This window comes from Raphanus sativus, chromosome 2 (genome assembly GCF_000801105.2).
Source record: "Raphanus sativus cultivar WK10039 chromosome 2, ASM80110v3, whole genome shotgun sequence".
NCBI classification, from domain to species: Eukaryota; Viridiplantae; Streptophyta; class Magnoliopsida; order Brassicales; family Brassicaceae; genus Raphanus; species Raphanus sativus.
The window spans coordinates 32,152,028-32,175,958 of NC_079512.1; the positions used below are offsets into that span (position 1 = coordinate 32,152,028).

Here is a 23,931-nt window from a genome sequence, read left to right on the forward strand (position 1 = left end):
AAAAAAACCACAAATTATGAAGTCATTCCGCGTATTACAGTGTTTTAAATGTTATAGTATTGCAACTAGGCAATGTTTATCTATTATCTGAATAGAATAGACTAAGATTTTCTTGTTGGATAAATTATTAACATAATAATTATATACAAGTAATGTCATGGTTCCCCACTCTCTTCAAGCCATGCTTCTTCGCCCATTACCATCACAATTTTTCTATACCTTGATATTTTGTTGTATATTATGTTTGGGAAATTATATATCATCGAGGCGCTTCTCCATCAGACGAAAGAAGAGCTTCCCTCATATTTGTTTCCCTCACATAAAAACTAAAATCGAGTGTAATCTGCAGGTACTATTGATCTTAATGAAAACTCTTTTATACTTCTTCATGATAAAAATCATTTATTATGGGATTCGTATGTCTTGTTTGATAGTTGTAGTTTTGTCCCTAGATTGTTGAAGTTTGAGGGTTCATAAATTAATGTAGCAATCTGTTTCCATGGGATAAACCATCACATGCATAATTTCCTTGCTTTCTTTCTATATATGTTTTCTACTTTTCTTATATTCTTTATTAACTAATGAAACTTATTTATTATTTTCTTACTTTTGTAATAGATAGGGAATAGTGCTTGTTGTACTGAGCTTCTTATGGTAGAAATAGAACTTTCATAAGCATTTTGGAGTTGGCTTGTGATCTTCTCCATCAACATTCAACAATGGCAATGAAGATGAAGGGCATCTACAAAAGCTTCAAAATGGTCTCTCAATTATTTGGTATATGTTTACCATATTATCAGTTACTTCTAATCTTACTAAACTACATTATAATCTATCAAACTTTCTCGCAACTTTATACCATATAATCAAACTTTATAAGTTCTAGCCATGAAATAACTTATTCAAATTAATTTTATGAAATAAGAGTCTAAATTTCTAAGTTCAAGTCTTCCCTAAGCCAAAATTGTTTTCCGGTTCATTCTCGTAGCCATTATGGTCCATGTTACGTTATTCATTCACGGGAGCATTCAATTATATCTCAGAGATGTTTAATGTGTTGAAATTGTTTATTGAAGAAAAAGATTCAATTTGGTCAACAGTTGTGAAAGAACGAGACATGGAAATTGGGCACCCAACAGAAGTAAAACATGTGAACCATGTTGGCTGGGAGGTATCCTCTGGCAGTGCACCTGCTTGGGTAAGCTTTCTCCTTATTTTTTTTTCCTGTCCCAAACAAATATGTAGACACCTAATATACTCATAGTGATATTTAGTTTCTGCGCTGATGTTTATTTAAAATTTAAATCCTTTGGGTGGGTGAAGTTAAGTGAGTTTAAGGCAGAAGCGGAACCTTTGTCTCCAATACCATCATCTTTTTGTCATTCAAGCAATTCGAAGTCTGTATTGACCACTTCTTCATCCACTGGTAATATTTTTACTTTTGAATTAAATTAGTTCCGTATAAGAATTCTAGTTAGAGTTTTAATTAATCAATGGGATTGAATATTTATATTTCTGCGAAAATGCAGATTTTGATCAGAGATCAAGCCAACCATTTATATCAGATAGGCCAAGGGATGTGCCTCCCGTTCCAGTAGGTCTATCCAAGATTCAAAGTAAGAGCAAGAATAGGAGAAAGTATTCATCTTCAACATCATCGCCAAATCCAAATTACCATCTCCAAAATCTTCAAGATCAACGGGTATCTAGATATTCCTTCAAATCAATGACATGTCGGTCAAACTCTAATGCTTAAAGGTAAATTCAAAGGGGCAATGAAAAAAAGAAACAAAGCTTGTGTTTGGTATCTCTCTTGATTTTCATTTTTCTCAAAAAATTTGTGTTGTAGTTCTGGGATTTGAACAACTTCTATGTACATTGCTAAATGAAGTATAGAAACGGAAAGAATATTAATTGTAGTAAGAAATTATTTAGTTAGTTTTTTTATCAAAGAAATTATTTAGTTAGTTATAAGTTATAACTAGTTTTTCCATTCTTATCTGGGAAAAATATTAAGCTATATTTAATAGCAAAATAAGAAAATATGTAAAAACATGTTCTCACATGAATTCTTGGTTAGGCTCTTTTTTAAGTCTTGAATTCGTTTCAAGTTTAATGTACTTCAAAAAGTGGATATACAATACAAATTCTATAAAATATTAATGTTAATTTTTAATTGTTAATTTTAAAATATACTTTGTATGTAACATAAAATAATTGATTAAAAAGTAGAGATGGATTACATTATGATTAAAACAAACAATATAACATTTTTATTTTATATATTAGTTATTAATTAAATAGTATTATATTTTGAACTGATTAAATTCAAAATCAATTAAATTTATCAAGTTTCGTGTGTATAAATATTGATTTATAAAGTTTCTATTTCTCTTTGATATTGGAAACGTCGTGTTATCTTAGTTTTACCAAACACATACACCATACATATCTTGTAGACAAGTAAACTTTTAGATGTAGATAATCTTACAAAGAAACGTAGTATGTAGTGGCCCGATACGCCATCAAAAACATGAGGCACAGGCTTAGAGTTTTGACGCCCAATACAATAGTCTGTTCAGGGCCGACTCAACATCCACGTAGGCCATTGGTCAAAAACAAAAATTTTGGACCCTATTAGTATTAATCTTTAGTATTTTAATTATTATCAAATTTATTTTTAAAACAAAAGTAAAAGTTCATATATTTTTCTTTGTTTTTGATTAGTATGTTACATATTATTATATTTTGTAATACTATTTAAATTTAATTCTAATACACATATGTTGATAAAAAAAAGAAAACAAAAAAAGAATAAAAGTTGGAGTGGGTCCTGGAGCGGTTGCACTGCCCGTCCGGTATACTAAGCCGGCACTGAGTCTGTTTCCTGCTGGAAGCACATCTCCGAAAATATACTCTATTTCTTTAAATTTGAAATTTGCAAAATTTTATATTTGAAATTTTAAATTAGTGTTCTACAAAATCAAAACTTCAAACTTAACTTCAAAAGAATTTATATTTTGTTTTATTGTCTTTATATTTATGATATTTAATGTAAATTCTAAAACTTTATAAATAAATAGTATATATATAAGATATCATAGAAATATTAATTAAAATGATATAAATAAAATATATAATTTTACATAAAAATACATAATTAAATATTAAATTACAAGTAAATTACTACATCATTCTATAAATTAGTACATTTGTTAAGTTTCTTTTCTAATGTTGTTGTTATCTAAATCTAGTTTTGAAAAAAAAAGTTTAAGTTTTGATTTAAATTTGTTTAATTTTATTTGTAGAAAATAAAATTATTAAAGCAAATTTGAAATATTTATGAGTTATAAAATTTTGAAGGATTAAAAAGATTAAAGGACAAAATATTTTAAAATTATAAATATAATATATAAATGTAAGGACCAAGATACAATGAAAAAATTGAAACTTAAAATTTGAAGTTTTGAGTAGTAATACTCTATATTTGAAGTTTCACTAATTAAAATTTCAAATTTGAAGTTTTAAATTTTCTTTTTAGAAAACAAAATACTTCATATTTAAAATTATAGAGTGTCTTTTGGAGATGCTCTAAGTGTTAATTTAGAGTTTTTTTTCTTAATCACACAAATTGTTCTACGATACCAGTGCAACTTATATTTACTTTAAGTTCAAAATTAATTACAAAATACATTGATCTTATTAGTAAATTTATTTATATAAAATATTAATAATTAAATAAATGACATTAATGAAAACATATATGATTTTTAGTCAATTTTTTAATATGTGTAAAAATATTTAAGTGATACTCCTTGTGAAACGGAGAGTTCATTTAAAAGTGTAGAAATGATTGGAAATCGAAGGAATTTTTAAGATGACCAAAATAGTTTTTATCATAAATATATCTCTATAAGAGTTTTTTTTAACTTTATAAGAGTTAACTAATATATAATTAAAATTTAGATTTGAGGAGGAGTTTTGGAGGAGGACGTGGAGTTTAATTTTTTTTAAATAAATAAATATTCAAAATTTAAAATAAAAGTTTTATAAATAATTTCAAAAGAATTCCGGATTTCAAATTAAAAGTTTGACTGTTTGAGTTTTAAAAATAAGATAAAAATTAAAAAAAAAGTTCTAATTCAAAACATATTATTCAATTATACGTAAGGGTGTCAAATTAAGATTTTTTTTAATTTATAATCGTGATGCCGTGAATTGATAAGTTGCTTTTATGATAATCGAGGTCAGTATGGATATTGAAACTCTTAACTTATTCTATTTAACTTGCACCAATCATAGAATCTTACTTTGAGATAAAATAATTAAGACCCAAGAATGAGTCTAGACGTACAATGATCTTGCTGTACTACTTAACCTTGTCACTAATGAACTACTATGAAAGAAACTAACACTAATAGTACATGCAGGTTTCGATTAAATTTAATTAAGCTCAAGATTATGCTAATCTATACAAATTTCAAGGAATCAGAATCTCATGATGCATTATATATTGACTGACATATTTTCACTAACCATAGAAAGCGTTTTTATGTCCACAAGTTATCTTGGACATATAAGTAATTAATGTGCAATATGCACAACATTTTTTTTGTAACATCAATATGCGCATATAAATACAATACTTATTAGTTATTAATCTGATATAGATACATGTAATAATAAAACTATAACCATGAACACATATAATAAGTTAATAACCCTGAAATGGCGATCATTAAAAAAAAATCGTCATCCTCTATTGTTTTCCTCAACCTACGAGAATTCGGTGAGGTCAAAGATAAACAATGAAGTCTTCTGTTAACTTTTGAAAATTGATGAACTGAAACTATCTCTCTCTAGAAAAATATAAGTAGTGTGAATTTTCTCTCACTGAAAGCATTAATGGACCTTTCGATAATCATAAATGCAATGCACCCTCTCTATGTATTTCGCAATAACTGCGTTCCCTTCTGCCACATCCTCACGTCACCTCTTTCTCTTCTTCCTCCTCTCCAATATCTCCATTTGTTTTTTTTTTTGGTTTTTGAAAGATAATTCTCCATTTGTTTCTTTTATAACAAAAATTCTCCCATGTTATCCTTTCTGAATCGTGATAACATCTTGCTGGTTTTAAGAGAATCGTCTGATAACCACCGGTTATGTCCTGACTGTGATTTATAACGGTGCCCTTTTGATTTTCTCATATCTCAAAGTCCATCTGTTTTTCTTCACAAGAAGATGATTAAAATCTAGAAGAGGCTCTGAGCTAGGGTTTCACTGTCACTGTGTGTCCAAAGGTAAGACCTGTCTCTCTCTTGAAATATAACTAATACTTGTATATATCCATGTGAATTTTTTTCTTCGAGGAATGTATTCTACATTGCATTGTTTTTTAGATATTTTCAAGATCTGCATTTTCTTGTATTTTGGGAAAACTAGTGACAGTTTTTGTGACGATCTAAAAACAAGGGTTACAAAACATTAAACCTCTTTGGAGTTGTAAAAGAGGTTTCGACGTTTCGTGTTGACGAATTTTACTTTGTTGTATAGAAAAGGCCATAGACTTAATGTCAACTCACATGTGTACACATTAATTTCCTTAACTAATTTTTGTTTTTCTCAGTTTACCTTTTACCAATTAGTTTTTCACTGAAAACGTTTTTTTTTTTTGTGTTAAGCGGTGACCAAGATAAACTGAAATATATTCCAACGATTGCAAATCATCTAAGTTAGTGTCTTTTATGTAAGCTAATTGAAAATTAGGGTTTCTTGGATCACAAATTCTTCATCCGTTTCTTCATAAGTTTTGTCTACCTCTGCGTTTTATTGTAGATCTGATAATATTTGTGATAGTAATATCCAAGATTAATTACATCCCAAAATTTATGTTGCTGACAAAAAAAAAACTACATCCAAATTTAGGTTTGTCTGTTTTGTGCATATGTATCTATAGCTGTAAACTGGGCGAGTCCACGTCCATTAGCCCGTATCCATTTGTCCATTTATTGTTTGTGGACAAAGAGTGACTATGTCCATTAGAACCATGTCCATTAAGAACCATATCCACTAAAACCCATATTTTTATGGGCTGCCATAGAGTCCATAATAGACCATATAAGAAAACTTTAGATTTTAATTTATAAGCCTATAATTTATAAGCCTATAATTATAAACTTTACGGTTTTGGCGGGAAAACCCGATTTTACGGTTTTGGCGGGAAACCCGATTTTTCGGTTTTGGTAAGAAAACTTGATTTTACGGTTTTGGCGATTTTACGGTTTTAGCGGAAAACTCGATTTTCCGATTTTGGCGGGAAAACTAGATTTCCCGGTTTTGGCGGAAAAATCCGATTTCTCTGTTTTGGCGGAAAACTCGATTTCTCGGTTTCGGCGGAAAAACCCGATTTTATGGTTTTAGCAGAAAACTCAATTTCTCGATTTTGGCAGAAAAACTCGATTTTTTCCGGTTTTGGCGGAAAAAATCGATTTCTCGGTTTTGGCGGGAAAATCTAAATTTTCAATTTTCGCGGAAAATCCCTATTTTACAGTTTGTGCGATTTTACGATTTTGACAGAGAAAATTCAATTTCCCGGTTTTGGCGAGAAAACCCGATTTCTTGGTTTTGGTAGAAAAATTCAATTTTTTTTTTTGAAACTCTAGATTTTTTTTGTCCATTGGACAACCCATGTCCATAAAATCCAAAATCCGTAAAGACCATTTTTTAAATGGTCATCCATATTTTGTCCATTAATAACCCATGGAAAAAATGGGTGTGTCCATATTAAGTCCATTTAAATATGGACGTGGACGACCAATGGACGACCCGCCCATTTGACACCTATATATGTATCTATAATCTAATGGATAATTTTTTTAACAACAATATAATGGATAGTTGTGTTCTTGAATTTAACTAAAAACGGCATGTCTTTATATATTCATCATTATACCTTTTTACTTCAATTTCTCTCTAATTTTCTTATCTTATTTCTCTCTAATTTTCTTATCTTATTCAACATTATACTTTAATATTCATCCGAATTTTCGTGTTCTATATTTATAAGTTGAATTTCGCGATGAATTTTTTTATATGCAACAAGGTTATGTCATGTAGTGGGGGCATTTATATCCAAACCATTTTTTGATAGGATGATAACATTGTAAATAACCATGTAAAATAGATAAGGTCAATAGTTTGCCTTTCGGTTACTTATGAAATGTGAAAACGACAATATAAATATACACATTGAAAGTATGTATAGTTTCATAATATCTAAAGGATTACTTTCCATAATAACAAGATACATCTTCCGTTACTTTGATCCTCGTATATATAAACATGACCATTTAATCTTTGATTTTGGACAGTGGGAGATACTTGGGAGTAGAAAAATAGATATAAATCAACGAAAATGATTTGGATATATAATCATCTTGTAGATTTGTAAGGAAATCAAAAAGCTCAAGAATACTCCAAAAGCTATATAAGGATCAATACTCATCAACATCATCATGTATAATCCAAACATGTTCGAGTCTCATGATCAACATATGTTCGATATGACCCCAAAAGAGTCCGACAACGACTTGGGTCTTACGGGGAGCCGGGAAGACGATTTCGAGACCAAGTCTGGCGCTGAAGTCACCATGGATAATCAGTTAGAAGAAGAGCTTCAAGATCCTAATCACCGCCCTAACAAAAAGAAGCGTTTCCACCGTCACACTCAACGCCAGATTCAAGAGCTTGAATCGTAAGTAACATCTCCCACTTGAAAATGTTTCTGATATTTAATTTGTGATTTAGGGCTTATGTTGGTTTGGATTTGTACAAGGTTCTTTAAGGAGTGTCCTCACCCTGACGATAAGCAAAGAAAAGAGCTGAGCCGAGATCTAAATTTAGAACCTCTTCAAGTCAAGTTTTGGTTCCAAAACAAACGCACCCAAATGAAGGTATATACTAACGCTAATTTTGATTATTGTCTCATTATGTTCGTTTGATTTGCCTAAATTGATCTCTAAATCTCCAAATTAATTGTTTATTCTCATATTAATTAAATGAATTTTGGGTTTGATTCGATTATAACCATATGAAGCCTTCTTTGAACAAATGTAGCTAACTATATTGAATTATGTAATAAGTCCAGAATGTTATTAATTAGGTTTATCTATTTGATATGCTTTGTTCACTCGATGATATCAAAACTAAAGAAGAGAATGTTGTGTGTGATCTTTATAGGCACAGCATGAGAGGCACGAGAACTCGATTCTGAAGACAGACAACGACAAGCTCAGGGCAGAAAACAATAGGTACAAAGATGCTCTAAGCAACGCAACATGCTCAAACTGTGGTTGTCTATCTATAGGAGAAGTGTCATTCGATGAACAGCATCTAAGGATTGAAAACGCACGTCTACGTGAAGAAATCGACAGAATCTCGGCCATGGCTGCTAAATACGTAGGGAAGCCATCGTCATCTCATTCTTCACCTTCCACTCAGCTCACTTCTTCACACTACATTCCCTCGCGCTCCCTTGATCCTGAAGTCGGTAACTTTGGCACTAATAATAACGATCACCAGACAAGTTTCGTAGGGGAAATGTATGGAACAAGTGACGTTATGAGGTCGGTTTCTATCCCTTGTGAGGCTGATAAGCCTATGATTGTTGAGCTAGCTGTTGCAGCCATGGAAGAGCTTGTGACAATGGCTCAAACTGGTGATCCCTTGTGGGTTTCAAGTGATAATTTGGGTGAGATTCTCAATGAAGAAGAGTATTTTAGAACGTTCCCTAGAGGAATTGGACCGAAGCCTATTGGTTTTAGATCAGAAGCTTCAAGAGAGTCTACGGTCGTTATCATGAATCATATCAATCTCGTTGAGATATTAATGGACGTGGTATTAATCTTGTTCCCCTTTTAACTCTTTTATTTTCTCAAACTTCAACAAAGATCTACGTTTTGGTTAAAACTTTTTTTTTGTATAGAACCAATGGTCTAGTGTGTTCTGTGGGATTGTATCAAGAGCACTGACGCTAGAAGTTCTATCAGCTGGCGTCGCAGGGAACTACAATGGGGCACTACAAGTGGTATGAGAACATCCATTCATTTACTTGATCCACAAGCTATTACTCTGAATCATGTTTTGATCAGTTAACTTCCCGTGTGTTTGATATTTTTTCATGTATGTGAAGATGACAGCTGAGTTCCAAGTCCCTTCACCGCTTGTCCAGATACGTGAGAGCTACTTTGTGAGGTACTGCAAGCAGCATGGAGACAACACTTGGGCGGTTGTTGATGTCTCTTTGGACAGCCTAAGTCCGAGTCCGATCACTAGAAGCAGGAGAAGACCCTCTGGTTGTCTTATTCAAGAACTGCAAAATGGATATTCAAAGGTAAATATTTATAAGGTTAAGTGATATTTATTGAAAATACATAAATATTTTTTTATTGGCATTTGTTGAAGGTGACATGGGTAGAACATATGGAGGTGGATGATAGCTCGGTTCACACCATGTATAAACCGTTGGTTAACACCGGTTTAGCCTTTGGTGCTAAACGTTGGGTAGCTACACTTGACCGCCAATGCGAACGGCTTGCGAGCTCCATGGCCGGCAACATTACAACTGGTGAACTTTCCGGTACGCTATTATTATACACATCAAATCAGTTTGGGGCCATTTTGATCAATTCGTAAAGGTTAGGATTAAAATCGAGAAAAAAGTATTTGCTAATTGGGTCCTTCTATTTTGTGATAATTATGTAAAGTGATAACGAGTCCTGAGGGGAGGAAGAGCATGTTGAAACTAGCAGAGAGGATGGTGGTGAGCTTCTGTAGCGGAGTAGGCGCGTCGACTGCAAACGCATGGACTACATTAACCACCACAGGATCCGACGATGTTCGAGTCATGACCCGGAAGAGCATGGATGATCCGGGGAGATCTCCGGGTATAGTCTTGAGCGCAGCTACTTCGTTTTGGATCCCAGTGGCACCAAAACGAGTGTTTAATTTTCTCAGAGATGAAAACTCTAGAAGCGAGGTAAAAGAAAACAAAACCTCTTATATATTAATTTTTTATCAAGAAAAAAAGAAAACAAAACCTTCTTTTTTTTTATGTTTCTTGATTGAAAGATCTTGATTGTGTTTGGTTTCATAGTGGGACATACTTTCAAACGGAGGTTTGGTTCAAGAAATGGCTCATATCGCAAATGGTCGGGATCCTGGGAACAGTGTCTCTTTACTCCGAGTCAATGTAAGAACGTTGACTTTTTCTTGTATGTGTGTTTGTTGTGTTTGAACAAGCGTCTTGAGATGTCGTTTTGTTTTAAAAAAAAAACAGGGCACGAACTCAGGACAGAGCAACATGTTGATCTTACAAGAAAGCTGTACGGACGCGTCAGGATCGTATGTGATATATGCACCAGTCGACGTAGCGGCTATGAACGTTGTCATGAATGGTGGGGATCCAGAGTACGTGGTTTTGTTTCCATCCGGGTTCGCTATATTGCCTGATGGGTCTACAAGAGAAGGTGGAAACGCTAGTGCTGTAGCTGGAGGAGGAGGAAATAATCTTGAAGTGGTTAATTCCGGTTCACTACTAACCGTGGCGTTTCAGATACTTGTAGACTCCGTTCCAACCGCTAAACTCTCTCTAGGGTCAGTGGCTACAGTCAATAGTCTGATCAAATGCACCGTCGAACGAATCAAAGGTGCGTTGGCATGGGACGGAGCTTGATTGATGTTTTTCAGGTAAGCAGTTTTCTCTATATGCTTATTATTCGGATAATCACATCTTCTCGAACAATTGAACAATTACACGAGACTAAATTTTTTTTTTTCATGGAATATTCGTGTTCTTGTTAAAAATAGTCTTGTGAGATCCTCCAAAGGAAGTCAAGAACGTACCATTTTTTGCGTTTGGTTTCTTAGTGAGCCAAGAAGAGGGTTCTGGTATTGACTTCTGCTGGAAACCAAAAAAAAAAGAAGAAAAAGAAACGGCTTGTTGGGTTTCAGGCGGTTTAGTGTTTTGCGTTTTCTACGTTATTATTTTATGTCGCTAGTGAACATCAGAACATGTTAGCGTTTTTGCGTATTGTGTCTTCTTTCAAAGGGAATGCTGCACTCTTGTAGTTCAGATATTATAAGATTGTTTATGAAACTGTGTTTATTAGTTTGTATTTTTTAGGAATACTCTATAAATACTATGCCTTTTTGTTCCAAACCTAGCGTTATTAGGCTCTTTAATAATACACCAATTCTAGCATTTAATTTTTTTAATTTTCTCTTCAGGGAATTTCAGAATTCACAATAAAATTCATAATTTGGATTGTCGTTTTGTTGAAGACGATAGTGCTACAATAATATTTCTAGTCATGTGTGATACATACGTGCTTTGTTGCTACTGGTAATTTAAAGATATCGTCGCCGTCCTGGAAATCTCAAGTCATTTTCTTTAGAAGTGACCCATGACATAAATTAATGGATCAATCATTCCCAAACAAAAAAAAAAAGATTTGGTTGGTTCATCCAGATCTTGTATACGATTGCCAGTTTTCATCTGTCAGAACTTTTAAAGTTTCAAATCAAGTAGCTCTGAATTGGTGAAATATCATTATCAAACAGAAATGGCACAAACCCACTAGTTTTCATTTCTCCATATAACATCTACTCTATAAATACAGCAAGTGAACGCCCCACCCCCACCCCAAAAATAATCGTTCGATGGAGACCAGACCATCAATGCACCTTTATATGATACCATTCTGGTTCCTCTGCTTCGCCATTATAACCTTGGCCTCATCATCATCAACCTGGTATGATGATCATATCTCACTGAGAGAGGTTAGCCAAGAAGAAAATTTCGATTTTGGAAAAGACTTCCTCTTTGGCACTGCTTCTTCGGCTTACCAGGTTCTTAAGCCTAGCTTCTGTTTCTCTTTTTCCAAACTTTTTTTTTAACTTCAATGCTCAGTTATTAATAATCTTAATTTTTAACATTTTGTTCTGTTTGCTCATACAGTACGAGGGAGCTTACTTAACCGACGGAAAATCCCTAAGCAATTGGGACGTTTTCACAAGCATCTCGGGTTAATTAGATCTCATGAAACCTTTTCGTGAATTGTGAACTTAGCTAAAATTAAAAAAAAGTTTCAAACTTTTAGGGTTCCGTTGCCATTCTTGTTGCTCAAGTCATCTTAAGAAACTTAGTTTATTCTTGATATCTCAATGTATAGGGAAAATTGCAGATGGAAGCCAAGGCAAAGTCTCTGTCGATCATTACCATCGATATCCGGTACATGACTGTAATTCTATACGTCGGATATTGATCTCTTTCAATACAAAAAGTGTGAAAAGCTCCAACATTGGAAATTCGGATGGACATGCATAATATATAAGAGATTTGGATCATTTTATTTGTGGCCAACTGATTTTAAATTAGAAATTCATAAAACCTAAGTGATATCAGAACCAAACATACACTTCGTAACTCGGACCAAATTTAATAATTGACATAACTTGAATTCTTCCAACCAGTATGACCCAAACATAAGCTTATAATGAGATATTGTCGAGATTAAAGGTTATACAGAAGTGAAGACACGTGAAAGTAAATTATGTGATTTTAATTTTACCTTAACAGGGAGACTTGGATCTGATGGAAGATCTTGGAGTTAACAGCTATCGATTTTCGTTATCGTGGGCTCGGATTCTTCCAAGTGAGAATTTTTGTTTTTGATCTCCCTTGATCTAAAATCTTTTTCATTCTTTTTTCAAAACCCTTTTGTGTTTGAAGAGGGAAGATTTGGAGATGTGAACATGGAAGGTATTGATCATTACAACAGAATGATCAATGCTATTCTCAAAAGAGGTAATATAATTGATAGATTCTCTTGTAAAAAAATACAATCAAAACTTAGCTCAATATAATTCACAGGGATGGAGCCATTTGTCACGTTGATACATTATGACATACCTCAAGAACTCGAATATAGATATGGAAGTTGGCTAAACCCCCAAATCCGGTAATTAAGTATATGTTACACGTACGCCTAGGTGAATACACTGACCAAAATATAATATTGTCTTTTCCAGGGAAGATTTCGAACATTACGCAGAGATTTGCTTCCGACACTTCGGGAATAAAGTTAAGTTCTGGACTACGTTCAACGAACCAAACGTTCAAGTGATTTTGGGTTACCGTAAAGGGACTTACCCGCCATCACATTGTTCTAGGACTTTCGCAAACTGCACATGGGGCGGTTCTGACATAGAGCCACTTGTTGCTGCTCACAATATTATCCGCTCACATTTAGCGGCTGTCAGTTTATACCGGGAAAGATTTCAGGTAAATCAAGATCATAACCGTACCAGAAATTACAGAACGGTTTAACTCAGTCAGCAGAGCCGGTTCCGGACATTATTGGATAAAACATTCACGTTAACCCTAAACTTTAAAGACATATTAGGGCTCTAACTGGTGACATAAGGAACTAAAGGAAATAGTCAATTCCTAACCATTCTTTTAAAAATACACCATTTACGAGGAATTTTCGCTGCGTCTAATTCTTTACCAATCCTTGAATTTTAAGGAATTATAGAAGAAAAACATTCCTTATCAAAATTGATATGGAACAAAAGGAATAAATATTTATTTTTATTCCTTTGATTTTGTTTCTATTCATTTCTTTCATACTCATTTATATTCCTATTTTAGTGGTCACCAGTTAGAGCCGTAGATTGCGTGGCGAATGGTCTTTAAATAATTATCTTTTGGAGAAATTCTATAAAGATTAATTTAATAATATTATGTTTATGTTTATAATATAGGAACAACAAAGAGGAAGATTGGTATTGTTATGAACGCGATCTGGTTTGAACCGGTTAGTGATTCTTTGGCAGATAGATTAGCTGCTGAGAGAGCTCAAGCTTTCTACTTGACTTGGTAAGATTCTGACTTCAACATGTAACTAAATACCGGACTTCTTAACGTATCGAAAGAGTGCAAAAATGTAGGTTCTTGGACCCGCTTGTGTTTGGAAAATATCCAAGAGAAATGCAAAACATTCTTGGAAAAGATCTTCCTAAATTCACAAAAGATGATCTTAAAAGCTCCAAGAATGGATTAGACTTCATTGGGATTAATCAGTACACAAGCAGATACGCTAAAGATTGTCTGCATTCCGCATGTGAACCGGGGAAAGGAGGTTCCAGAGCTGAAGGTTTCGTCCATTCAAACGCTCTTAAAGACGGTTTAGCTTTAGGTGAACCGGTAATACGTAGACCAACCAACCAGTTCAAAATTAAACCTAGTAGTTTCAGCAACACCTTTGAGGTATATTTTTTGTTTTTGTTTTGTGTGGTAATTATGATGCAGACGGGAGTAAACTGGTTTAATGTTTATCCACAAGGGATGGAAGAAATGTTGATGTATGCAACAGAGCGATACAGGAACATTCCATTGTACGTAACAGAAAATGGTAAAGGATGTGCCCTAAGCCACTAGCTAAACTGTGTGTGTATATGATGAGCTTGTTTCTCAATTTTCACTTTTTGTAGGTTTTGGTGAGAACAGTACGGGAGTATTTTTAAACGATTACCGGAGAGTAAAGTTTATGAGCAACTACTTAGATGCACTCAAAAGGGCCATGAGGTAAGACATTTGGTTCTTGATTCTTGGAGCCCTCTCTATATATAAAAGCTAAATTGGTGAAGAACAGGAAAGGAGCAGATGTAAGAGGATACTTCGCATGGTCTTTACTGGACAACTTTGAGTGGATATCAGGTTATACCATAAGGTTTGGTATGTACCACGTCGATTTCAACACTTACAACACTCTAGAGAGAACTCCGAGACTATCAGCTTCTTGGTACAAGAACTTCATTTCCAACCACATAAGCTCTCGATCTAAAGATGATGCATGAAACAAAAGGAAAGACCCATGTTGTTTGTATTTCTTGTTTGATTTCTTCAACAAAGCAAATAAAATATTGTTACAACTTCCAAATAAACAGAGACATTTTCATTTCTTATAACAAAAAAGAACAATTCTCCACCTCTAATCTGCATGACAGCGAAGATGACATAAGCTCAAGGAATTACAAGTGAGAGTTGTTCATGGAGTTTCCCTAGCCTCTACTCTACCCTTACAACCAAGATGGCTACATAGAGATTCTTGCTCGATCTTTCTCTCAGCCACTTTGTCTGCTCCTACTGTTAAAGAACATGTGAGGTATAGAGATTGAGTCTATCGTGTTTCATCTCCACCAAGGAGTCCCAGCTTCATAGAAATGCTCTCCATCATCATCCTCCCACGAGATTTGACAAGCTTGAAGACCTATTCCAACCTTCGGTTCCTTCCCATGCCTCTCAATCCATTCAGAAACAGCGGTCTCCTTATCATTCTCCTCCATTGTGCAATGTTCATTTCCTTTCCCGTAAGGGTTGATCCCAGGACTCACCGTCTCTGCTATTGCTGCTGGCATGTACATAGAGTCACCAACCAACGGTGCTCCACAAGCTGCAAGCTGGGCCCGGATCTGAAGAAAACCATTACACATGTGTTCAGAAGAGATTCATGTTTTCATGAAATGGTTAAAAAAAAGTGTCAGATGAACCCAACCTGGTGAGTCTTCCCTGTTAAAAGGTTTATTGTACATTCGTAAGCGGAGTCTCTTGAAGTCCATCCACAGTCTTCAATACCATGTTCCTTCTCAGTAGCTGCATCTGGCCAAGGTATCTTCTTACATTCTAGAATCTCAAGTTGACACAAGTGCCAGCCTTTGATCGAATCTGCAACTCAAAAGAATATCCATATGTTAGGAAAACAAAACACAATCACATACTAAATTTCAAATGGAAGTTACCTTGGGATACGAGTCTTGGAGCCATATTAACAGGGCGCATATAATGTGAGATTATTCCACAGGGAAGAGGTGCAGCAGCAAGAGCACGATAGAGCTTCTTCACTTCTTTATTCTTTAATTGAAAATAAGTTAAAAAAAAAAATATATATATATATATATATATATATATATATATATATATATTTAAACACGTCTTATTGGTTTTCCAGTCAAACTAAGTAGAGGCAAGCAGGCAAGCAAGGAAACTCACTCTTATCTTTGTGTGGAAGACAGAGCAATACTCTTTTGTCCTAGCAAAGATGACACTACAGAGAAAGAAAAGAAGTAAATGAGACCTGTGGTAACTTCCAGATGCTAAATTTACAAAACTAAAAGAACAAAAGTTTTAAAAAGGGAAAGTTTTAAGTACCAGCCTTCTGTGCAGTTATCAATCTGATGTGTTGTTTTCAATGGTTCAGCCAAATCTAATGCACGCGAGGCAAATGTAGCACAGCTCTCCTCTATGTTATCTGTCGTTCCCCCAACCTGTAGAAAAAGTAGTTAATGTGGATCAGCACATATAGAAAGTACTTCTATACAAGAGCTCTAGTGAAGCTACAGTGGTCATGAAACTATTCATTGATGAATAAGAGAGTACCGTAGTGCCGGCAGGTTTATCCAAAACGACATAAGAGTCAGTCACAGCAATAACCCGCGACTTCCAATCAATTTCATAACACCTGACCACAATCAATCAATCATGTGTCAAAGTGAATATTAATTATCATCAAAAGTTTTCCTTACAAATATGCATTTTTATCTACCTCGGGGAGCGTTTTGGGTGAACGTGGACACGCAAGTAAGTTCCAGCTTCAACAAACTGATTAACATGAGTGACACGAAACGTTTTCTGAGCTTCTCTAACGGTTTTCCCTTTGATGGAAGTTCTCTTGCTCAGCACCGAAGGAGAGGTCACTTCTTTAAACAGCTTAATTTGCTCAGGAGTCGCGGTGAGTGGAGGCTTAGGGCACACAAGAGCGTAATGCACAGCTCCAAATTCGATAAGGTCTGCAACATATCTTCATAGAATGAAAAACTTTAAATATAACATTTTATATAATTTTTTTTCTTTCTAAACATAATGAATTACTTACAAAGGAGGTAGATTCAATTCCTTAGAGATGTAATCAGCGACACGAACGTCTTCTAAAACAACCATGTGCTCGATCCTTGGAGGAAAGTTGTGCGCAGGACATGGCACCAATCGATTGTAATCGAAGTGTCTGAAAAAGGGCAAAACATCAAGACATAAAGTATCGAACTTTGAATGAATTGAAATGAAAAAGAATCGAACTTTAAGCAAACCCATTACTTGAGGAAGAACATGAGTATATAAAGTATCCAACTTTGAATTGAGTTGAATGAAAAAAAGAATCGAACTTTAAGCATTACCCAGAAGAGGAGAGTGTGGTTTGATTCGTGGAGTCGATTTGAAGTGAAGACAAGCAAGTGAGTCTCCTCGAAGAAGAAGAAGAAGTGAGACGTGGAGAGTGTTTGTAACGGAGCAACGGGGTGGTGAAACGGGTGGATGCTAAAGTGCGCAGGAGAGAAACCGGGGAGGTGAGGTTCCGGTAACCGGTTGTTAACGCCGGCGACGCCATGGTTAGTTGATTGGTTGGTGTTGTGGTAAATGCCCTAAAGAAGAATCGTTATCGTTATCGCGCCAATCTAAAAATGGGCCGAGGTGATCATTTGGTTGGGCCGAGACGATCTTGGGAAGAGATAGGATTTTTTTGGTTTAGTATAAAAGAGAAAGTAGAAAATATAAGATGACAATTATAAACTATAAAATCTATACAGAATTTAATAATGCATGAAATCAAAATACATGTAATGAAAAATGTGATTTTTATTTTGTGTTTTATAGTTTAAGATTTTATTTACTTTTAAAAATTACACATTTTAGTTTACTATAATGATTTATTGCTGAGTTATAATACGGATCTCTAAAAAAATATAAAATTTAAAGATTTATTTATGTTTGCATATCACATAGATCCTAATTGGATTGAAATTATTATGTTCCTGACTTTAGGGCAAATAAAGGGAAACATATTAATCTAAATGAAAATCAATCCACGGCATGATAGAAGGAAAAGTGATTGAATTAATCTCATTATGATTTATAAAAAGAAAGATCATACTTGTGTAAATACTAAAAATGCTATGCCTTTAAACTTTAAAGGAAAAAAGTTTGGTATCCAAAAAAGTCGGGTTCTTCGAATATTCTGAATAATTTAAAATATTTATCAACCGAATAATATTTTGTCTTCTCTCCAACAACCTTGTGGAATTACAGAGATGATCATTGCTTTGTCCATTCTGCAACAACATGCCTTTGTTAAAATCTCTATTAATGATTCATATTCTAAGAACTACGTTTATTATAAACAGCCGCCTCAAATGTTGATAGGGTATTAGTTATTTGTAAAAGTTTAAATTGAGATTAACTGGATATTTAGAACATAATTAGTCATTCAAATACAGTAAGAAAGAAAATAATTAATAAAGAAATAGATGACCAACCAAAGTAATCATATAAAAAGAAGAAACCATTTTCTATAACTTTAGCTTCAAGCATCTCCACATCACTTCATTACCACTTTATAGACAATAGAACAAAAGAAGCAGAAAAAAGACAGAAGCTGCTCACAACTCACAGTCCTCTCTATCAATGGCTGCTCAAATCCCCATAGGGACACGAGGAACTATTGGATCGCTTGTCCGTAAAGAAATCGACTACTTCAAAAACTTCAATGCATGTCCCCGGTATGATCCAGGGAGAGGTAATTCTGAAGAAAACACAAAGGGTTGTGAACGAAGAGATAGCTCATCACGGCTGAGTTCTTGGTTCTCCAGAACAAAGTGGAGTAAGAAGAAGAAGCGGCAGAGTTGTGGTCGTGGTACTTTTTTGCCGGGTATGTGCTCGGCGGTGGAGGTTTCCGGTGAGAATCGAGTTCCCGGTTTCAACTATAGGATCTTGAAGAATGATGAGAAGGGCTTGCGAGCGTAGAGGATTATTTATGTGGATCACGGTAAAAAACAATGTGGATCTACATAAAAAAAAAACTTTTGATTTATGTGTTAATTTGTTACATTTTATTATGTCAATTAGCATATTCTGCTTTTCTTTTACCAGTGTAAATTAAAAATTATTATTTTATATATGTCACATATGCATGCTCAAGGATTTTCTTTTTGTTTGGTGGTATGATGACCTATGACTATGACGTATGCTAAAGACTAAATTCAATCTGGTTTGGTCAGATTCAATAATTCGGTTTCGGTTATATTCCCGGTTTGAAAGAAACCCCGCTCAGTAATTCAGTATAAACATGGTTTAATGTGAGAGGTTTACATGACAAACATGGTTCTGAGAAATTTTGGAGGAGGATGGATGCAGAGAAATGGGTAAATGTTTCGTAGACGTGTATTTGTTGGTAGATTGTCTTCGATACATAGTTCGTTTTTTTCCTTTTTTTTTTGGCTCAAACTTCAACTTTGTATTCATCCAAAGAGTAATACATGATTTCAACCACACTCACATACAAAATGATATAGTATCATGTATGGATCCATAATCGATACTTTGATGTAATTCTGAAAAGCATTATCACCCGAGACTAACCAGTTCTAGTCAGGATTAAACATTTAAAAATAAACATTGGTAGCCATAGGATGAGAGGTCAGCGTTTGGATCAATGTATCATCACCGAGCGGTACAATCCAGACTGGACCAAGCGTCATCAGGCTCTAATGGCTCACTTCACAGCCGGAGCGACGGAACTCGTCCGTACTGAAACAAAAGCGAGCCTTGACGACAGCAAACAAAACACAACCGGGTCAGCAAGCTTAGTGTCCAATGGCGTGGGTCCGTATCACCCACGAGGCAGAGATGACGCGCGCCAAGACTCCAGTGACCAGGTTCAGGTAGCTCATTAAGCATAAGCACCATCATCAATATATTCTAGTGTAGTGGCTTATGAACATATTTTTTAAATGACATCCTGAGTTTTGTAGATTAAAACTTTCTACAGGATTGGAGGATTCTTTTGACCTTGGTATATCTTCATGTATGAACCAAAAATTGAAATGTTGCAACATCATTTTCATGCCAACTATATCAAAAAGGACATAATCACCTTAGCTGCTTTGATTGGAATTTTTTACTCCTTGGTTACAATACAGTGCATTGTATTTTATTGAATTTTCGGGTTGAATTTTACCCTAAAAAAAAATTCGGGTTGCTTTACTTACTATCAATTAGCTAGGTCTGGTTGAAGCAGTATACTTGGATAGGAACGTGAAGCTATACTAAACTCGGTGGCTACACAATATACCGCTCACATAAATTGTTTTATCGAAATTTTAAGTTAACATTCAAAGCAAATTAAAAATGTTTTTAAGTCATAAATCGTGCTTGAATTGTGCTTGAATTTTAAATTACTCAAAGACTTCATCTGTCATAAAAGTCTTAAAATATTCAGAGGACATGTGAAGGAACAAGTCAGCAACAAACACAGTGTCGAAAAAGTCGCATCGTTCTCTACCGTTGGATCTTCATTTCCTTCTTCTAAGTTCTACTTCCTCTCTCTGCCATCTGACCTGTGGTTTTTTTTTTTGCATATATACAAAACAAGTCATTTTTCTCTGATTCTCAAATCTCAAGAGCTGCTTTGCGAAGTGATATCCAGCATTCCCAGCAAAAGATAGCACAAAACTCTGTCACGGCGATGGCTAATTGGTGGGACAATGTTAACGAGTCAACTCAGTGGCAAAATGGGATCTTCTTCTTTCTTTGTGGAGCTTATGCTCTTGTTTCCGCCTTCGCTCTTGTACGATTATCTTTCTCTCTTTTCACCGCTCAAAGTCGAACCTTTTTTCTTCAAGTGTCTTCTAGGTTCATGTTTTGAAGGTGTCTAGGTCAAACTCTTGCGTGCTTGAACTGTCATTCCTCTTTTCGTGGTGGTTTGCTTTCATGAGACATCGTTTTTGTCATAAACCAATATAAAAAAAGAGGGAAAATTATTTTCAAATAGTATATCATTAATTTTGAGAAGATATGAAAATATAAATAGTATCACATTGAACTTGAATTATACACTATTCATTACTTTATTTTGTGTTGATATTTTTTATTTATTTACAAACTGGTTTTTAAAATTTTACATATTTTTCTTTTTATCTAAAATGATTAAATAAATATGTTTAATATTTAAAATTACTTATACTTTCATTAATACAGTTAAATTGGTATAAAATATAAATTATTGCATATTCTATCAAAAACTAAATTTATGTATATAATAAAATATAGTTGAATACAATTTATAAGTTTTTAAAATTAGAAATGAAGGAACTATTAGTTGACCAGCTTGTATGAATTGGATTGTCTTTGCCAGGTCCAATTGGTGAGGATTCAAATGAGATCGCGTGATTATGGTTGGACCACTCAGAAGGCGTTTCATCTTATAAACTTTCTCGTCCATGGAGGTGATGATAATCTTTGTTTTCTGTTGACAAATGATAGGTTTTGTGTGTTTTACCACTCAGAAGGTGTTTCATCTTATAAACTCTGTCGTCAATGGAGGTGCTGCTGATCATCTTTTGTTTCCTGTTGACAAATGATTGGATTTTGTGTGTTTTCTTTTCTTGTTTGCTACTGAACCTTTAGGATATATTTTTTGACATTTTCTTTGATCTTTGTGCAGTTCGTGCGGTTCTATTTGGATTTCACCATCAAGTCTTTCTCATGCATCTCAAGGTGAGAGTCTGCATATGGTTTGTCGTTTGAGTGAAACCACCTCTAATATATTTATTATTTTTTATATCCTTTGTAAAAATAGCATTCAACAAAATACTCACATTTATTAATTAAAATCACTAAATTGCCTTATATCATAAAGTTTACCTTAAACATATCTCATAAATAATAAACCTTAAACTCTAATTAATAAATTCAAACATAAATAAAAAAAAATAAAAAAAAATGTCTTTTTAACTTTTAGTTAATGTTGTTATAGTGATTTTCCCAGTTGTGTTCTAAATTTTAACACAAACTTTATTAATTGCTATTTAAGGGTATAAATTGAATATAGCATTTTTTAAGTATCTAATGTTGTTAGTTGACTTGAGGTAATGCAGGTTTTTTGCTGGATATTACTGGATCTTCCGGGCCTCCTCTTTTTCTCGGCGTACACACTGCTCCTTCTCTTCTGGGCACAGATATATCACGAGGCAAGTAAACTATCTAAAAAGATTTTTACTTGATGTACGTAGACTCTCAATTTAACCAACCACAGACAAACTCTAAATATACATTTTGTTGCCACTAATGAGCAGTCAAGAAGCTTACCAACGGATAAGCTGCGGAAAACATTTATTGCAGCCAATGTGGCTGTATATTTGGCTCAGGTTCATGTCTGATTCTCATTGTTTTCTCCCTCGTCCTTGTCTTCTAATCTTGTTGTTGTTATTTACTACAAAGAATCTGTTTGAACCTTTCTCACTTCACTTTTGTAGAAATTTATTGGTAAATCAAAAGACTAAGTTTGACCTGTGAATGATGTCCCTATCAGGTTGTTATCTGGGTATGCATCTGGGTGAATGATAAAAGCACTGTGGATTTAGTTGGAAATATATTTATGGCAGGTAGGTTCTTGCGAAGCAAGTTTACTTCTAAACCTATTTGCTCAGTTCTTGCGAACCTATTTGCTCACTCTCTATTGAATTGTTTTTTTTCTATTGAATTTGTTTGTTTGGGTATTTTCTATCTTCTTCTAGTTGTGTCTTTCATCGTTGCGTTAGGCTTCTTGCACCACGGAGGAAGGTATGCTTTTTTTGTGTTCTATTCTGCTTATCTACTAATCAAAGTGTCTGAGAACTTATTTAACTAATGGCTTTACTGGGGTTGTCCTTTCTCATGTGTTTTTTTCGGTATGCTATATAGATTGTTTGTTATGCTAAAAAGGTTCCCTATTGAGTCAAAATCGAGAAGTAAGAAGCTCTATGAGGTAGTCATTGTGCTTGTGCATCTTTGTTTTTGCCTTGCCTTCATTTAAATTCATTGTTTTTCATCGATCGGCCTTTGTAATTGAGAAATCGTATTCGATTACAGGTTGGATCTGTGACAGCCATATGCTTCACCTGCTTCCTCATAAGATGCATTGTGGTAAGCTCTCGGATATAGAATGAAATCTTTATGATCAATTATGCTGATGAGTGATGAGTGTTTTAAATAAAAAAATATTTGATCTCTTGCAAAAAAAATTCCAGGTGGGTGTATCAGCTTTTGACAGGGATCTAAGGCTGGATGTTCTTAATCGTCCAGTTCAGAATTTATTCTACTATATGGTAAGTAACTAAGACCTTATCTTTACCATATTTAAATCTCTGTTTATGTATGTTCACTAACTGGAAAATAACGGAATTACAAAGGTGGTTGAGATAATTCCATCGGCACTAGTCCTCTTTATTCTGCGTACGTAAGCTACCTCCAAAGAGAGCACCAGTTCAATACCATCCGGTCCAGTAGAAAAATCTGTGGAAACTGCGTGAGTTTATTACTGGAAGACGCGTTCATATATGACTTTTGGTTTGTAAAATTATTGTTATATTTGTCGTAGAAGTTACATGTTCTTTTGCTACTTCGGATGTCTCTTATAGTTTTATGATTTGCTGGTGCGGATGTTTAATATATTGTTTATGTTCTGTCTCGGTTCAACTTTGAAAATAATACAAATTGTTGTCTTTAATCTCTCATCTACTTTCCACCATGGGGACAACGTATGAACTAATATTTAAAGGTCAAATGTTTATAAAATTTCAATGAATTTGTTTATAAAAACTATATATAATAACTGATCTAACCATACTAAACTGAATGAAACTGTAAAATAAAGTTGTTGAATTGTAAGCGAACAGAAACTTGCACCTCAAGTTCTTACAAAGCAAAATATTTTTCAAGACAGATTTTCTCTTCAAACAAATTTTATTTTGTTTAGTAGAAGATGTTCAACATCTCTTCTTTTT

General features: G+C 34.1%; 6 protein-coding genes across 7 annotated transcripts; 5 read left to right on the forward strand and 1 right to left on the reverse strand.

The window, feature by feature from the left end:
- The first annotated feature begins 719 nt into the window (after nt 1-719).
- LOC108841266 (CRIB domain-containing protein RIC11) lies at nt 720-1,858 on the forward strand. Its single transcript, XM_018614040.2, is given in 6 exon segments — nt 720-777; nt 1,101-1,198; nt 1,324-1,426; nt 1,530-1,657; nt 1,660-1,703; nt 1,705-1,858. Coding segments are annotated over 6 exon segments (483 nt in total). The 3' UTR covers nt 1,757-1,858.
- A 3,119-nt stretch (nt 1,859-4,977) lies between these two features.
- On the forward strand, nt 4,978-11,218 carry LOC108841259 (homeobox-leucine zipper protein MERISTEM L1). Of its 2 annotated transcripts, none has more exons than XM_057003123.1 (11): nt 4,978-5,300; nt 7,371-7,753; nt 7,835-7,952; nt 8,239-8,895; nt 8,984-9,085; nt 9,191-9,391; nt 9,463-9,637; nt 9,765-10,036; nt 10,154-10,249; nt 10,337-10,746; nt 10,867-11,218. In XM_057003123.1, the coding sequence occupies exons 2-10, from the start codon at nt 7,515-7,517 to the stop codon at nt 10,730-10,732; spliced, it is 2,256 nt and encodes a 751-aa protein (XP_056859103.1). In that variant the 5' UTR covers nt 4,978-5,300; nt 7,371-7,514; the 3' UTR covers nt 10,733-10,746; nt 10,867-11,218. The 2 variants fall into 2 exon arrangements, with proteins under 2 accessions (XP_056859103.1, XP_056859102.1); XM_057003122.1 differs by having other exon boundaries at nt 7,443-7,753.
- Nucleotides 11,219-11,537: 319 nt separating this feature from the next.
- LOC108841268 (beta-glucosidase 47) lies at nt 11,538-14,919 on the forward strand. Its single transcript, XM_057003124.1, is given in 13 exon segments — nt 11,538-11,907; nt 12,017-12,083; nt 12,231-12,289; nt 12,638-12,713; nt 12,791-12,865; nt 12,932-13,019; nt 13,090-13,342; nt 13,825-13,837; nt 13,840-13,939; nt 14,011-14,266; nt 14,372-14,474; nt 14,554-14,647; nt 14,715-14,919. Coding segments are annotated over 13 exon segments (1,578 nt in total). The 5' UTR covers nt 11,538-11,718.
- Nucleotides 14,920-14,939: 20 nt separating this feature from the next.
- Nucleotides 14,940-17,542, reverse strand: LOC108841260 (RNA pseudouridine synthase 6, chloroplastic). Its single transcript, XM_057003125.1, has 9 exons — nt 17,293-17,542; nt 16,995-17,123; nt 16,665-16,919; nt 16,499-16,580; nt 16,271-16,386; nt 16,112-16,166; nt 15,862-15,973; nt 15,618-15,787; nt 14,940-15,534 (listed from the first exon to the last, which is right to left on the reverse strand). Exons 1-9 carry the CDS (start codon nt 17,499-17,501, stop codon nt 15,253-15,255), a joined length of 1,410 nt encoding a protein of 469 aa, XP_056859105.1. The 5' UTR covers nt 17,502-17,542; the 3' UTR covers nt 14,940-15,252.
- Nucleotides 17,543-18,455: 913 nt separating this feature from the next.
- LOC108841269 (uncharacterized) lies at nt 18,456-19,094 on the forward strand. Its single transcript, XM_018614044.2, has one exon. It carries the CDS (start codon nt 18,575-18,577, stop codon nt 18,911-18,913), a length of 339 nt encoding a protein of 112 aa, XP_018469546.1. The 5' UTR covers nt 18,456-18,574; the 3' UTR covers nt 18,914-19,094.
- A 1,373-nt stretch (nt 19,095-20,467) lies between these two features.
- On the forward strand, nt 20,468-23,654 carry LOC108839451 (tobamovirus multiplication protein 1-like). Its single transcript, XM_056993229.1, has 11 exons — nt 20,468-20,735; nt 21,303-21,393; nt 21,612-21,664; nt 22,045-22,137; nt 22,243-22,314; nt 22,479-22,551; nt 22,684-22,729; nt 22,850-22,913; nt 23,018-23,071; nt 23,176-23,253; nt 23,338-23,654. The coding sequence occupies exons 1-11, from the start codon at nt 20,634-20,636 to the stop codon at nt 23,386-23,388; spliced, it is 777 nt and encodes a 258-aa protein (XP_056849209.1). The 5' UTR covers nt 20,468-20,633; the 3' UTR covers nt 23,389-23,654.
- Nucleotides 23,655-23,931: the final 277 nt, after the last annotated feature.

Coding starts and splice junctions, on each gene's coding strand:
- LOC108841259 (XM_057003123.1), top strand. CDS start 7,515: ATGTATAATCCAAACATGTTCGAGTCTCATGATCAACATATGTTCGAT. Junction 7,953..8,238: donor ACAAACGCACCCAAATGAAG/GTATATACTAAC, acceptor TGATCTTTATAG/GCACAGCATGAGAGGCACGA. Junction 10,250..10,336: donor TCTCTTTACTCCGAGTCAAT/GTAAGAACGTTG, acceptor AAAAAAAAACAG/GGCACGAACTCAGGACAGAG.
- LOC108841260 (XM_057003125.1), bottom strand. CDS start 17,501: ATGGCGTCGCCGGCGTTAACAACCGGTTACCGGAACCTCACCTCCCCG. Junction 16,581..16,664: donor CACCCAAAACGCTCCCCGAG/GTAGATAAAAAT, acceptor GATTGTGGTCAG/GTGTTATGAAATTGATTGGA. Junction 16,167..16,270: donor GATAACTGCACAGAAGGCTG/GTACTTAAAACT, acceptor CTTTCTCTGTAG/TGTCATCTTTGCTAGGACAA.
- LOC108841269 (XM_018614044.2), top strand. CDS start 18,575: ATGGCTGCTCAAATCCCCATAGGGACACGAGGAACTATTGGATCGCTT.
- LOC108839451 (XM_056993229.1), top strand. CDS start 20,634: ATGGCTAATTGGTGGGACAATGTTAACGAGTCAACTCAGTGGCAAAAT. Junction 22,315..22,478: donor TGGCTGTATATTTGGCTCAG/GTTCATGTCTGA, acceptor TGTCCCTATCAG/GTTGTTATCTGGGTATGCAT. Junction 22,730..22,849: donor TTCTTGCACCACGGAGGAAG/GTATGCTTTTTT, acceptor TATGCTATATAG/ATTGTTTGTTATGCTAAAAA.